Source organism: Aotus nancymaae, unplaced genomic scaffold, assembly GCF_030222135.1.
Source record: "Aotus nancymaae isolate 86718 unplaced genomic scaffold, 86718_ANA_hifiasm-v0.15.2.pri h1tg000025l, whole genome shotgun sequence".
Lineage (NCBI taxonomy): Eukaryota > Metazoa > Chordata > Mammalia > Primates > Aotidae > Aotus > Aotus nancymaae.
The window spans coordinates 24,892,260-24,908,243 of record NW_026988438.1 but is presented as its reverse complement, the minus strand read 5'-3'; the positions used below and the strand labels follow the sequence as shown (position 1 = coordinate 24,908,243).

The 15,984-nt window shown below is 48.6% G+C and overlaps 1 protein-coding gene across 3 annotated transcripts in view; it reads left to right on the top strand.

Moving 5' to 3' along the window:
* Window positions 1-4,949: 4,949 nt before the first annotated feature.
* EEPD1 (endonuclease/exonuclease/phosphatase family domain containing 1) overlaps window positions 4,950-15,984 on the top strand; it is a 136,642-nt gene continuing 125,607 nt past the window's right edge. The window contains exons 1-2 of one of the 3 annotated variants that reach the window (XM_012461284.3): window positions 4,950-4,966; window positions 7,286-8,336. In XM_012461284.3, coding sequence (XP_012316707.2) covers window positions 7,459-8,336 — 878 coding nt within the window. In that variant the 5' untranslated portion in view covers window positions 4,950-4,966; window positions 7,286-7,458. Of the gene's footprint in view, window positions 4,967-6,739; window positions 6,877-7,285; window positions 8,337-15,984 lie in introns of those variants that run through there. The other 2 variants (XM_012461283.2, XM_012461282.3) reach the window with 2 other exon arrangements.

The window sequence follows — 15,984 nt, the reverse complement described above, 5'->3', positions numbered from 1 at the left end:
CGTCCAGCCATTCTCTTGCTATAAGGACCCTGAGCAGACTGAATTGATGGTGTCCATAGGTCATACCTGAAAAGGGATTCAGGATCCTTGCAGCACTGGAAGTACAATAAAGTACTGGCCACATATCTCCTCCCAGGCTACAAGAGTTGCAAGCTGGAGACTATACCACAGTCCTGAGGCCTCCCACCTGACCATCAGCTGATCCCACTACCAGCTGCACTCCTTCCCCATCCACTAGGTGCAGCATGGGCATCTCAGCCACTCAGAGCAGCAGAGGTATAGCCAACCTGCCATTCCCATTTTTAATTTATGTGCTGTGAATAGTCAAAGGAGCAACACAGAAATCAGAGGCCTGAGGAGGACCAGGAGTCAGCGCAGAAGCCACCAGCACAGCTAACCGGCCTGCTAGTCCCCTACCTGGCCTGCACCCACCCTGCACAGTCCCCCAGGGAGGCCCTGTGGCCTCCCCCTTCACCCACACCCCAGAAGCAGTGGTGGAACCCCAAATGGAACCAACTTCCCCCAGGGTGTCTCCTACAGAGGAAACCAACTGCACACTGGGCAGCTTGGACAGGTGCAGGATCAGTAGAATTTACCCGAGGTATGACCCCAGGCTTTCCCTATGGAAACAGCCAGGACTGGCAGGGGACCATGGGGAGGTTCTTCACCTTCCTCTGCAAGCACCTGTGTTTAAGGTTGGCCAAAAAGTACCAGCATGAGGCTGAAAGCAGAGTGCCAACACTGAAACCTCAGATAACGGGCAGCAGGGCAAGGCTGAACACAGGAAAGCGTGTGGGAAGGTCAAACTGGCTCCCAGCGCTTTCCATGCAGCAGGGAGGTCCTGGGCTCCAGGGAGCTCAAGGAGATGGGGCAGGAGATGGGCCACGCCAGAGGCAAACAGCTGCAGGTGGGAGTGAGCAGTAAACACGCACTGCTGTGCATGGCCCACCTGGCTGAGAGGACCTCATGCAGTGGAGATACAGGTGTGTAAGCTGCCAGGCTTCGCTCAGCGGGATCAGATCAGGAAGAAATCCCATATACCTCCCTGGCCTTCAAAAGCATTGTCACCAAGATAAGTGCTGACCTGAAAAGTCAGCCAGGAGCTGCCTGGGAACAAGAGAGGTGGGCGGACCCTCTGACCCAGCTGGGGAAACTGCAGAGACCGGACTGCTTCCCTAGGGGCTCTTCTCCCCTCCCATGTTCCTCTCTGTCTTGTGTTCTGTGTTTACTGGGGAAAGGAGATGTTTCTATAGAAATAAACAAATACAATCAATACATACAAAAATATATATGTCAATTCATTATATTTAAATACAATAGTTAAAAAAAAAAACAGCCCTGCTCTATGAAAATAGCAGTCATAAGACAATTGCCTATAATGTCCAAGGGGAGGGTTCTGAACCCTTGAAAATGCTCTCGTGACCCACCTGAAAATGATAACAAAGACACTATCCTCAACAGAAACCAAGGCCTGCAAGAGCATCCCGAGAGTGGGACAACTGTTAATGGCTATAAAGAGGCCTTCCCTGAAGCTGTGCAGTGGCTCTTGTTGTTGGGAAACAAGGCCTGAGGGTCACATCTGTGTGATAAATACTGCTCTGAGACAGCAACCCCATTGTGTATAATCCTAAAACAATCCCAGTGTATCCTCTCTCATGTCCTGTGGGTGGCTGGGTTCAGTTGGGTGGTTGCTCTGCTCCTGGGTGGTGGGGTCTCTGCTGGGCTCACTTCTGTGGGCAGGATCTGATGTAGAATGTGCAAGTGGATTGCCAATGCCTGTAGTTTCCTGAGTTTGGGAATACAGGGAGCCTACTCTTTAGAGAGGGACAAATCCACTGTTGACTGGGCTGGACTGCAAGGTCCCAGAGGATTCTCTCACAGTCTGAGGCCCTGGTGCTGATTGAGGGCTGGAATGCCTCAGTTTTTCTTCCTGTGGCCTCTCAGTCACAACAGGAGAGTCAATACTTCCCTATAGCATGGCAGCTGGGTTCCAGGAGGGAAGATTCCAGGAGGAATGGACTAGTGCTTGTCTCTGTTTGTCTCACTCTTACAAATCACATGGCCAAGTTTGGAGTGAATGTAAGGAGGGATCACACAGGGAGGAGAGTGCAGGGATGCTGGACCCACTGGGCATTCATGGACAGTCTATCACACACTGCTATGCAGCAGAGCACTGGACTCCTTTAGAGAAGTGGATGAAAATGCTCCTGGTGGTGGTATTTCTGGCTGTGTCTATAGACAGGAGCAGAAGATAAAGCAGAATTCCATGCCTGTGTGTAGACCATGAAGCTTTGTTCATTGCCCCGTCATGGTGTCTGTCCATGGTGTTTGTTCATGGTGTCTGTCTGTGGTCATTCTGTGCCACCCTCTGCCATGACTCCCAGTGAGGCAGGATCTGATGTAGAATGTGCAAGTGGACTGCCAATACCTGTAGTTTCCTGAGTTTGGGAACACAGGGAGCCTACTCTGATAGAGAGGGACAAAACCACTGTTGAGGTCACACTAAAGGAGACATTGCCTTGTCACACTGAAATAATTCAGGACAGCATCCAGCTTGGCCACTGCACACAAGTTGATGCCAAGGTCACTGTCAGTAGCCTGACTGAACTCATTGACTGGGGAAATGGGGCTTGCTTTGCCAGGACTGAGGGCTTGTGGGTTGGGGCAACATTTCTCTATTCAGCTTGCAAATCTCATCTTGACCCTCACTTCCCAGAAAGTTGCCTAGAAGAAATCACTTGTGATTTATGTCCATATTCTCTTCCTCTCTCCTATTTCAACAGGCTGTACTCTTACTGATTTAGTGTCTGCAGTCCTGCTGACCCATCAGCTCCAGGAATAGAAGAGTCAGGAATGTGCTCCTCACTGTACCTCCAGTGCCTAGCTCCATGGGTGTTGAAATTGCAAACTGACAAATGTTTCCCCTTCTTGCTGTCTGCTACCTCTCCCTTCTCTAGTTTACTTTGACACTGCTGACTAAGAAGCAAAAGGCCAATGACCTTGGTCCTCTCTGACCAGGCCCCAGGTGAGAACTATGTCGTAAGGGGCAGTGGCCACAGGATGTGGTGTATGGCTGGAATGATGTAACCTTTGCCCTAGGACATCCTCATGTAGCTCAGATGTCAGCTACAGCCCAGAATAATAAAATGCAAAGCAAATTCCCATTCCTTGTAGAATGAGACCCCCAGTCAACTTCCCAAACTCAATGATATTTCCCTGGATCTCCTCGCATTCTGATTTTCTGCTTCCACTGAATCCTGGATCTCTCTTCCTCTCATTTTTCATGTTTTAGCTGCCCTTTTTCTTTCTGTCTTTAATCTACCTGGAAAGATTCAGCTCCTTTACTTTATCTCTCCTAAACATCACTTATGGAAGGCCATTACATACATATCTTGCAAAGATTTAGTGTCTGTGCATGGGGATAGGGGTGGGAGGATTGCATCATGAAATAGCACAGCAGATAAAATATACTTTTAGACATCATCAGTTTAAAGGCCTCTGTTGCCCACTTTCCTGGGCCACCCCAAGCCAAATTGGGGAATATTCTCTTCTGTTAGCTGTCTGCTCAACTTCTTCTTGACCCCTTTATCCCCCTCAACCTTCTCATCTCCACCCATGCTCACCTACACCACTCTCCCCCAAAACAATGCCTTGTTTTTTTTAAGTTCAGAGAATATGTCTTTTTTTTTCATTTTTTGAAGATTTTTCCAAAGCTGTTGCGTTGTCACTGAAGTACACCAAAATGTAGATATTTAAAGTATATGATTCTGTCAGTTTTGACATTCATATGCCCATGAAACTGTCACCTCTCAAACTATATTGCCATCAGCACCCAAAGTTTCTCTGTGCCCTTTAAAATTCATTCCTCCCTCCCCCTCATCCCCAGGCAACCACTGATCTGCTTTCTCTATATGTATATCAGTTTGTATTTTCTGGTGTTTTATATAAATAGAATCATACAGTATGTTCTTTTTTGCCTTGCTTCTTTCACTCACTATAACGATTTTGAGATTTTTCAATGTTGCGTGTACTAATAGTTTGTCTTTATTGCTCAGTAGCATTCCATTGTCTGGATATACTACAATTCATTCATCTACTGATGGATTTTTCTTATTGTTTTGCTGTGTGTGTGTGTGTGTGTGTGTGTGTGTGTGTGTGTTTGCCTATAACAAGCAAAGCTCCTATGAATACCCACATTCAAGTCTTTGGGTTTCATGCTTTCCTTTTTTCTTTGGTAAATACCTATAAGTAGATTAGTTGAGTCACATGATAGGTATATGTTTAACTTCTTAGGAAACTTCCAAACTGATTTCCAAAGTAGTTGTACCATCTTACGCCTCTACCAGCAATGTATGACCATCTCAATTGCTCTGTGTCCTCATCAACATTGCATACAATCAGTCATTTTAAAGTTAGCCATCTCATTGCATGCTTTTGTGGGGTGTATGTATGTGTGTTTTTAAATGCACTTTGGTTTAGCCAACGCTTGGCTTCATTTATACCAAGAGGGAGCATTTTCTAGGTTTATGGGGGAATAAAACCAGATTATTTTGTTCTAGGATATTATTAGTAATATCCCCTCTTCACCTCCAAAGTGTCCTGGTTTGGATGATAAAAATATATGTTTTCTCTGCTTCTAGCCCAAGTAGCCACGCTCCCCGTCTGTTCTTCTACAGCCACATTGCCCATCAAGGCATTCTGCTCAACAAAGAGCTTTCTCTTCTTTAAAAAAGTTTTCCTGCTTGTCTTAAACAATTTTTTCCTCACTGCACCAGGATTTCAGTAAGTGGCATAATGTAGCTCAGTGTTTGGTTGGAAGGGGGTGGTAGGGAGGAAGGCATTTTTCCATCAAGTGGAGACAGCTTGCCTAAAAATGAAGCCAACAAAGAGGACCGTGGAGCCAGAGATGGAGGGAGTCCTGCCATGTCCTGATGACATCGCTTGGCTGGATGCAGCCATACCTGAGGTAAGTTCCTTACCTTAACTTTTCCACAAGAAACCAAGAAATCCCCTTTTTTTGGTCTAAGCTAGTTTGACTTGGTTTTCCTGACTAATATACACAGCAGGGGAATGTGCCTCAGAAAGGCAGAATAATTTTCCAAACCTGGGCTGCCGCTCATTTTACATCCGAAATACCTTCTGCCTGTGAGAGGTACTATTTTTGCTCACCCAGTCCTTGGAATTGAAACCAGATGCACTGGTCACATTGGTTGGGAATGAAACTTCAGAGAACGCTAAACGGCCAGGGTCAAAGTATTCAACGGTATCACCGCATGGTTTGCTTAATCGAATACTCTAGCTCTGGGTATCCACTATAATGCGGCGGGCTCTTTAATCTTTAACCAAATTGTCATTTAGCAGTGCGATCCAAAAGCCGTTCTAAGCTTTGGGAAGCAGCCCCCATTTCCTTTCTTCGTAATGATGAGGCTTAATAATTACAGAAACGTATCCTTGTTTACTCACAGAGCTAAATGTGCAAAGGAGCAAACCTGTGTTTGACCTATGCGAACACAGGAGGGTGGTGCATGCCCTCTGCTAGGGGCACAATCAGTCGCTGGCGTTATTAGAGGACATCTCTCTGAAAGGAATAAAGGTAATACACTGGTGGAAGAAAAGAAAAGGCTGAAAGTGGGGACAGAAATTAAGACGACCCCATTCAGTCCCCTCTGGAACGTTCTGCAAAACTCCGTGAGACCCTGGACCTACAGGGATGCCCTCTCAGGGATTGCCCCGGCCTTCATCCGCACACCTCAAAGATGGACGAGCAGCAGCTGGTCAGGTCTCGCCTCGGGCGATCCTAAACAGCCTCTACCGGGCACAACCAGTCCTAGGTCCCAGGCGGCAACCCTGGTCCGGCGGCAGCTGACTTAGGACAGCCTCCCTGTGACCCGCCCTCCCTGGCACGGCGCCGCCCCTTCAGCCCTAAGTCCTGCGTCTGCGATTCCAGGACCCACCCCCGCGCTCAGGGCCCCGCCCCCGCGCTTCCCACCCCCTTGCTCCCTGGACCCACTCCCACACTCTATGACCCCGCCTCTCGCACTCCAGGCCCGCCCCACGCGCTCCCCGGTTCCACTCTCCAACCGTTTGTGCCAGGCCCCGCCCCCACACCCCATGGCTCCGCCTCTCGCACGCCAGGGCCGCCCCTCGCGCTCTCGGGTTCGCTCTCCACCCTCTTGCGCCCTGGCCCCGCCCCCTCCTCCGTGGCCCCGCCTCTTGCACGCCAGGCCCGCCCTTGCGCTCTTGGGTTCCTCTCTCCACCCTCTGGTGCCAGGCCGCGCCCCGCGCCCGGGCCCCTCCCCCTCGTGCCCTCGGGAGTCCAGGGGAGGAGTTACCGCGCGGAGGAGGCGTGGCCGTGGTGCCTGCCGAGGCGCGAGCGTCGCGGCCGGGACTTTGGCTTTGACACCGACTGAGAGCGGGAGCCTTGTGGCTGGTGCTGGGTCTGGACCGGCTCTGGCGGATCCCGCGCCCGAGTTGGGCTCGGGACTTTTTGCCGGGATAAACGCAACTGCGGCGCCGCCGCAAGTCTTGGTGCAGCCTCCGCGGCGGATTTCGCCGCTGCTGCCGCCGTCCCCGAGCAGCCCCGCGGCTTCTGTTTGTTCACTCTGAGAGAGCGATGCTGAGTTTCTCCCGCAGAAAGAGCCGGGACAGGCAGACCGAGGCGGCGTAGGAGGCTTCCAGGGCCCGGCCAGTGACCTGCACCTCCGCGGCGCCTCGGCTGGAGCCAGGGTGCCCGCGCTGTCCGGGGCTGGGCTTAGGCTTCGGAGCCGCAGGTGGAAGAGGAACCGGCGCCCCGCGGAGTGGCCGAGAGGTGGGGCACAGGGACCCGCGGCGAGTCGAGTGGGGGAGTCGATAAGCCTCTTCTCAGTGCCCACACCGGTGAGCACGGACTTCCCAGGTTGCAGGTGGCGCTGTGTCAGACCCGGACCGCGGGGGAGGTGGGGTGGCCCTCCCGTCTTCGTGAGCCCGAGTGGGGGTGACCCAAGTGCCAGAGTTGAGAGAGGCCGAGAGGAGAAGCCTGAGGCTGACGGTGATGGGTCTCTTCCCAAGAGAAGCCGCTCGTAGCCTTTTTGTATTACAATGTGGTAAAATCCGGACGTCCCCAGAGGAGTATCCAGATGGGCCAATCCTCATTGTGCCTGTGTTTTTAGGGGCTCACAGCAGTCACCAGCCCCGGACTCCTGGTTACTAACTCCAGCACTGGGTAGGGGGTGCTAATGCTAATTGCTTAATTCAATGGATTTTTATGTTTATTAATATGTTTTATGTTTATTAATTTATTTTCTAGGCGGCCAAGTGAACGGCATGGAGGATTCGGTGTGTCTGTAGTAACCACCTCTTCAGCCCTTGAATCCTGCACCTTCCATTTTTCAGTGCTTGTACGCCCTACTGGGCTTCCTCCCGAGCCAGAGATCTCTTTTGCAGCGGTGAGGCCTTCCTGGGCCCTGATCCTGGCGGACCATGGGGAGCACCCTGGGCTGCCACCGCTCCATCCCGAGGGACCCCTCGGACCTGTCCCATAGCCGCAAGTTCAGCGCAGCCTGTAACTTCAGCAACATCCTGGTGAATCAGGAGCGGCTCAACATCAACACTGCCACAGAGGAGGAGCTGATGACCCTGCCTGGTGTAACACGTGCTGTGGCACGTAGCATCGTGGAGTACCGAGAGTATATTGGTGGCTTCAAGAAGGTGGAGGACCTGGCACTGGTCAGTGGTGTAGGCGCCACCAAGCTGGAGCAGGTCAAGTTTGAGATCTGTGTGAGCAGCAAAGGCAGCTCCGCGCAGCACTCTCCCAGCTCCCTGCGGCGGGACCTGCTGGCGGAGCAGCAGCCTCACCACCTGGCCACAGCTGTGCCCCTCACCCCACGTGTCAACATTAACACAGCCACCCCGGCCCAGCTCATGAGCGTGCGAGGCCTCTCGGAGAAAATGGCCCTCAGCATCGTGGACTTCCGCCGCGAGCATGGGCCCTTTCGCAGCGTTGAGGACCTAGTGAGGATGGATGGTATCAATGCTGCCTTCCTGGACAGGATACGACACCAGGTGTTTGCTGAGCGGTCCAGGCCCCCATCCACCCACACGAATGGGGGCCTAACCTTCACCGCCAAGCCTCACCCGAGCCCTACTTCCCTGAGCCTGCAGAGTGAGGACCTGGACCTGCCACCAGGGGGTCCCACGCAGATTATCTCCACTCGGCCCTCCGTGGAGGCCTTTGGAGGCACAAGGGATGGGAGGCCTGTGCTGAGGCTGGCTACGTGGAACTTGCAGGGCTGTTCCGTGGAGAAGGCCAACAACCCTGGGGTGCGAGAGGTGGTGTGCATGACCCTCCTGGAAAACAGGTGAGGACAGGAACCACCATGGGTGTTGGGTGTGAAGGCAGCTTGTACGTGGCCTCATCTAGGGATACAAATGAGTGGATTCTGTGTGTAAGGAGGGTGCAAGAGTTTTTAATCAATGTTCTTGAAGCCTCAGCCAATATTGTCACTGAGAATGAGCTGTCCTTCTGCTCCAGAATTTTCTGAATACAGCTGGGCTTGTGGCCCATGTCTTGTGTGTGAGATATCTGAGACTGATTCATGATTTTGGTGTAAGTGGAGGCTGTGTTGGTGTTACTGCTTTGGAGAATGCTGGGTGTACACCAAGTCAGGCACTCAGAGCATGGGAACTGATGCAGTTTTGCATGTGAGAGAGAGCTCATTGGATTTTGATTATTAATGGATGGGAAAATCATATTTGTTCCATCCAATATGCCCATTTGTGCACACAAGATCATCTTACAGGCCGAGTATTTGTAAACAAACACAGTGTCTATATTTACCAAAATGCTATGAATGAATCACTCTCCATTCTTTTTCCTTATTTAACCTGAAGCTGGTTTTCAGCCCTACAATTGTAGCCCAAAATGTGTGTAACCTTTTCTGTCCCATAGCCAGAAAAAAGCAAGCTGATGTGTGTGTGAAAATTGGCCAGATTTTCCCCATTTAAACCAAAGAAAAGAGTCTAATAGGATAGGCCATTACCACAGAGCATTTACATTATTCACAATACTGCTCTCTGTAGGAACTTCTGTTAGCCTCATCATAAAACAAAAACAATATTATTTTGGCAGTAACTCCTGCTGTTAGTAAAATAGCATACTGTATAATGTAATCAGGTGTGGGAAGGAAAGAAATATTTGTGGCAATCCCTTCCAGGTCATAAGTGCTATGATCCTGGACTTGAAGTGTTTTGCCCTGCCACCCACCAGGGGTGCAGTGTTTGTGGCTACTCATTGATTTCCTTTGCACTGAGTTGTTGGTGAGGCTGCCGGCAGGGGTGGCAGTTTGGTGACACAAAGTGAACTCTCAGCGGGAAATCACAGTGCATGGCAGATCACTAGGAAAATTAGTGAGGAGAAAATCAGGTCACAACGTTTCCCTGGCACTGACCCAGTGGCACGCTCTCATCTCTGAGAGAGGGACTCCACACTGGGTCAGAGGGAACTAGCCTGGGGAGACCTTGAATGCTCTGCCTGCGCTGCTGTGTCCTCTCTTTTGCCGCCTAACTCACTCCTTTTGCAGAGTCTCCTTGTGCACAGGTGAGAGCTGGACTCAGCCCCGGGAGAGATTTATAAAGAATGGCTTGATAATTGTTCTCTTTATCCATAGCAGCCTGGGTGTATGAATGGGAAATGAGGAGGGGGGAGGCAGGAAAGGATACAGCTGCTTAATTCCTAGTACGTTTCTAGTGGCTCAGTTTGGGAGGGAGGTGATGGATGAATCCATTGTGAACAGGCAAAGAGAACCACCAACCTCCAACACATTCAGCCAAGAGTGAGAATGTGACGGATTAATTAACCATGGATTCAGCACATTGTTAATGTTTGGAAAACATGAAATAAAGGCCTCAGGGCCTGATCCCCTACAGAGTGGGGTGAGTGCATTGCCTGTGTGACTGTCCTAGGGCATCAAACGTTGGTCTAGTGGGACTGACTGACTAGGCAGCCCTTGCCCATTTATTATGTTAGTGGTTTCTAAAGTGTTGTCCTCCCAGGGACCAGCGACATCAGCTACTAACTCAGAAACTTGGCATTTCTGTGTTTTAACATACCCTCCAGGCAGTTCAGATGCACACTAAAGTTTGAGAACCACTAGGTGTTAGCCAATCAGCTGTCCCTCTGGGTGTCTCTTGGAAGTCCCTTGCCCTGTACTGGCTTTTCTGGCAAGGTCAGTGAATTCATGCAGAGCTTTTCAGGTACAGTTGCCCTCCATATCTGTGGGTTCCATATCCATAGATTCAACTAACTGTAGATGGAAAATATTCAGGAAAAGAAAGGTTGCGTCTATACTGAACATGTATGGAGTTTTTTTCTTGTCATTCCCTAAACAATCCAGTGTGACAACTATTTACATAACATTTACATTTATATTTATAAAGAACGGCTTGATAATTGTTCAAGCCGTTGTATTAGGTATTCTAAGTAATCTAGAGATGAATTAAAAATACTGGAGGATGTGCATAGGTTATAAGTAAATAATATGCCATTTTATATCAGGGACTTGAGCATTATGGATTTTGGTATCACCGGGGCTCCTGGAATTAATCCTTGCAGATACCAAGGTACAACTGTACTTTTTGTTCTCCCCTCTGATTATTCTGATCATCCTTATAGTTATTCAACCTTGCGATGTTCTTTCTGGCCAAGGCTTGAGGAGCTTATTCAGCTTCTAGGACATATGAATGTGAAAGGTAGAGAATAGGAGAGTGAGCAAAGACAGCCAGCCTCAGCGCTGGCTCCACCCTGCAGCCCACTGAGCAGGGGCCCTGATAACTCTTGTCCAGTGTGAAGGTGCTGGGGTTGTCCTGGTTTTTTTTCTTCTTCTTTGTGTTTCCTAGAGAGATGATGATTTGCTGAAGACATTGAACTGCTGTCATCAGGCCAAAGTGCAGGAAAAGCTTACCCAAACCCTCCAGGGTGTAGAAGGATCACCTGTAAGTGACTGGGAAGGTGACCTACACCATGATGTTGTCACTTTAGGCCAAATGTGTTGGGGGGTTGGTGGTTCTCTTTGCCTGGTCACAATGGATTCAGTATTCCACACACTCCTAGCACATTGCTCATGTTTGGTAAACATTAAACAATGGCCTCAGGGCCTGATCCCCTACAGAGTGGGGTGAGTGCATTGCCTGTGTGACTGTCCTAGGGCGTCAAAAGCTGTCACAGAGTAGATCTCATGTCCTTAATGATAGCAGCATCCATTCTCTAAGAGCTTGTGTTCGTCCTGATTCACAGAAATCTCTCCCATTCCAATTGTTCCTATATTAGTAAGTGGAAATACATTTAGTATGAGCAAGAATGGGTGCACATGATTTTCTGGGTGGCTCTTATTTATTTGCATCCATGTATACTTGAATAAAAGTTTCCTAACTTCTGGGCATACCTTTGTGTTTTCTAACTTGAAAGCTGGTGAGGCCAGCTTTCACATTTTATTTGATTTTCCTAATAACTGGGATGTAGGTAACACTGGCTTTTATTAATGATTCTTCATCTCTGAGTAAGGAAACTAAAACCAAGTAAGTTAAATAATGTGACTCCATCATGCAGCTCATTAGTGACAGCTGGGACCCGGACCTTCTGACTTTAGACCTATGCCCTTTGCAGGCATGCTGTGTTTTGTAAGCATGGCACCTTTAACCTGCCTCTTGGTTAGGCATCCACCCTGTGCCTCATCAAGGGCACTTGCCAAATTGTGAGCCAGTCACAGTTTCTTAAATTAAATCCATTTTAAAGGCATTTTAAAGGTACTCTCAGGCAGTTCCTTTGCAAAGGGAATAGTGACTTAATTTTCCTGTGAATTTGCTTTAGTAGGTGTGTTTTCTTAGGCTGAAGGGTAGCTGTATGGGATGGGAGTTAGTCTTCTCTTACCCTTCTTACAGCAAGTGTGAACTATAAGAAACTGTTTTGCAAGTGAGGCATAAGGTAGGACAGCATTATTTGATAATCATACAGTCACCAGGAGCCTTCAGGGATGCCATGCTGGTAGTACAGAACTGACAGGTTTCATTAGACTCTTTAGCCAAATCTCAGTCTTAGGCAATATTCTTCCTTGTTCAGTATTTATGGAGCAAGATTAAAGGGGAATGCTTCTCCTAAATATGCTTGCAACATTCGGAGACATTCACATCTGGAATGAAGATTGGTTCATTTTTCATTTTTACTTATTTTTTTACTGGGAAGTCATTCTGTTTTGAGAGTCCCTTTGGCTATTGAAAGTATAAACCCTAAGGGAGCTGAAAGATAATCTCTAAAAGAAATAAGGAGCTTTAACACCCAGTTGCTTATTTTCCCTGTGGCCTACATAAGGAGAGAACCTGAGTGTCAAAGTCTTTAGCCCTATAATGGCTTAAATCTGTTTTCTTGCCACATGTCTGTGGTATCAAAGCACAAGGTGGATTAGTGCCTAGCAACACACACCGATAGTGAAAAAAGAGATTTTACTTTATTAGACTTGATTAGTAGGATCAATATAAACATAACCCTTCTTGGCATTTAATTCATTCATTGAAAAATATGTATTGAATGTCTGCTGTGCATATATAAGCTAAATTCAGGGATTAGCTTGGCCCCGTTACTTACCAAACTTAAGTCAATGTAGATTAGTTTGTATGGCCCAGCCTCAAAACAGTCTAGTAAACCCAGATTTGGGGGGCAAGTCACAGGGAATGATTGATACAGGGTTGTATTTTTCTCATATTAACAATAGGCTCATCCTGGGAGATTAAAGGGTAGGTGGATGCCGCCAGGTGTAACATCTGGGGATAGACTGCCCAGCAATCCTCTTAAAGTAGAAATCGTGAAATCCATTTTACATTTGTGGAAACTGAGGCTCTGATAGGTTAAATAGCATCTGTGTGGCCTTCAGAAATGTAGATATTGGAGTCAGGATTTGAAGTTTGTCTGCTTTCAAAGCAGAGGGATTAGGCCGGATTAGGCGTGTCTTTTCCCAGACTCCATGCCCTTCCGCTGCCTCTCACTCCCAGCCCACCCACATTTCCTCCCTCCCTTGGGTCTTTGGCTGGCCAGGCAACAGGGTCTTGGGGAGAAGTAGAGCTTCCCTACAACCCTGAGATTACGTCATGCCTCTGGGAGCCTCTGCTTTTTTCTCATTTTTGTTCCTCTAAAGGATGGGGCTTGGGGCCAGAGGTAGAACCAATTCAGAGGGTGTCAGGGCTCTCCACCCAGCCCCTCAAGTGTGAGTCTGTGACCTTGGGCCTGACTCCAAGGTCAAGTTCCGGTTTTCTGAGCCAAGGAACTCTAAGTTGTTTCTAAATAGAAAGATGGTCAGTAAGAAGAATGTTGTGGATTTGTAAGAGAAGACAGTGTGAATGCAGGGAAGTTTCAATGTAGGCAGGACTTAGGGTTTATTTCACTAAATGGAAAGGTGTTACTTTTTCAAGGAAGCTGGGCCCATTTTGGGAGTTTGATGGTATTGATTTTCTCAGGGAGTATCCATTCTTTTCTTATTCACTCATTCATCCATTCATTCAATCAATTAGCAGATCTGTTTGGCACTCCCACTAGGTGCCAGGTTCTGTATCAGGCTCTGGTAATAAAGTAGAGAAGAAGACAAAGTCCCTGCACTTGTGGAACTTCTGTTCTAGGCAGAGAGACAAGCAGGTTCACACACAGATCAATAATTACAGATATTGGTGCATGCTGAGGGTGATGGAGGTGAGGTAAAGAGAAGCCTGTTTAGATGGGGGTCAGGGAAGGCCTCAGCTGAGAGCTGATGGATAAGAAGAAGCCAGACATGGAACAAGCTGGGGAAAAGCATGCTCCACGGAGGAACTGGCAAGTGCAGAGGCCCTGAGATTGCTAGTTCCAGACAGAGGGTCAGAGTTCTAGAGTGACAGGTGGGTGGGGCTGTAGAGCAAGGCCACGCCAGATTAGGTGGGGCCTTCAAGGCTTTTCTTCTAACAGCAGGAGGAGGCCACAGATGGTTAGAAGCAGAGGCTGATGAAACGACCTCTTACCAGATAGTCTGGCTGCTGGGGGTGGCGCATGGAGTGGGTCCTGGGAGTTGAGTGAAGAGGCTATCACGGGATTCAGGCTGAAGGCAATAATGTCTGGGGAGATGGGGAAGTGGGCAGAGATGAGAAGCCTTTTAGAGGTAAAAACTGGCAAGACTTGCCTGTATTTTGGATAGTGTGAGATTCAGCAGGTAGCTAGTTTGAAATGCTCTGAGGTTTCTAGGGGATAGGTGCAGAGGCACATATAATAAGAAACCCTGGGGCTGACACATGTGCCTCTGTGTTGTTTTAACACGATGCAGGGCGTTCACCTTCCCCTTCCCCTTCCCCTCAGCCACTGTTGTGCCCTGGGTGTGGGGTCTTAGGTCCATAGCAGATGGAGTATGAGGCCGGTCTGTCCTTTGCAGATGGGGCATCTGACAAGGCCACGGATACGCTCTTCAGCATCAATGACATATAGAACCAGGGCACACTCTGGGGACTTTAGGTAACTATTTCTATCAGGAGAGGTTCACATACATTCAGTTCAACACTGAGCAGCTCACTACCTGATGAGGTCAGAAGCACGGGCATGGAAAGACCCCGCCTTGTGGTCAGAGAGCTCACTGTCTCAAGGACACACACGTTCAGCGGGTATTTCCAGGATGATGTGTGGGATGAGGGAGGATGTGAAGCGTGCTAAGAGACCTGAGAGCACAGAGATTTGGTTGCTGTCTGCTTGCCTTTGCAGGTATGTGAGAACTCAGCATCTGATCAGGGATGAGGGGAGAGGACCAAGTCAGGTGGATGGGAGGTCAGGGTCTAGAGGAAGGAATGTAGTGACGTAGTGACAATTGAGGCTGAAAGTCAGCGTCCCCCCTCCTCCATGCACACACACACTGCTGAGGAGGGGGAGGTCCAAGCTTGGCCATCCACTGAGGCTTACGATCTGAAATACTCAGCCAGGGACACGGCAGCCTCCCACACAGGGATCCTCACAGTGAGAGAATCTGGTATACAAATGCCAAGCTTATAAGCAGGAAGGTGTGTGTCATTTTATCTTCAAAATGACCTTCCCCAGCCTGGGCAACATAGCAAGACCCTATGGCTACAAAAATTTAAAACTTAGATGAGTAGGGTAGTAACAGTGGGACTACATGCCTGTAGTCCCAGCTAATTGGAAGGCTGAGGTAAGAGGGTCATTTGAGCCCAGGAATTCAAGGTTGCAGTGATCTGTGATCATGCCATTGTTCTCCAGCCTCAGTGACGGAGTGAGACCCTGTCTCTCAAAAAAAAAAAAAAAAAATTACTCTACTTTACAAAGGATTTTATCCCAGAATTCCCTAATAATGATCTCTGTCAGTAACAAGTAAAGTGATGCATTTCACTGAAATTCTGTTTGCTCATCATGGACATTCTGGTTTGTGTGTGGTAATTTACAGCTGGGTGGAATTCCACACTGATGACTTCTCACATCGTAACATCCAGGAAATGCCACAAAAATGTCCTGCTTTACCTGACAGGGTGTTAGTCCTCAACAAATATTTAGGGAACCTTAGCAGCTTCCTTACCCTCTTCTTCATGAGTATACACAGGCCAAAGTTCTTATGTAATGTCTTGATTGACAGCAGCCAAACTGCTGAAGTCAAGTGACTGGGAACCCTGGAGAGGTATGCTCAGAGTAAACATTTCATTATAAAGAGAAGTCTGGAATTCCTCTTGCAGACTCTTGAATAAAGAAAGCTTGGGTTGGCTGGGCGCGGTGGCTCACACCTGTAATCCCAAATTTGGGAGGCCGAGGTGGGTGGATCACTTGAGCTCAGAAGTTTAAGACTAACCTGGGCAACATGGTGAAATCCTCTCTCTACAAAATTACAAAAGTTAGCCAAGGTTGGTGGTGCACACCCATAGTTCCAGCTACTTGGGAGGCTGATGTAGGGAGTTAGCTTGAGCCTGGGAGGTGGAGGTTGCAGTGAGCTGAGATTGTGCCACTGCACT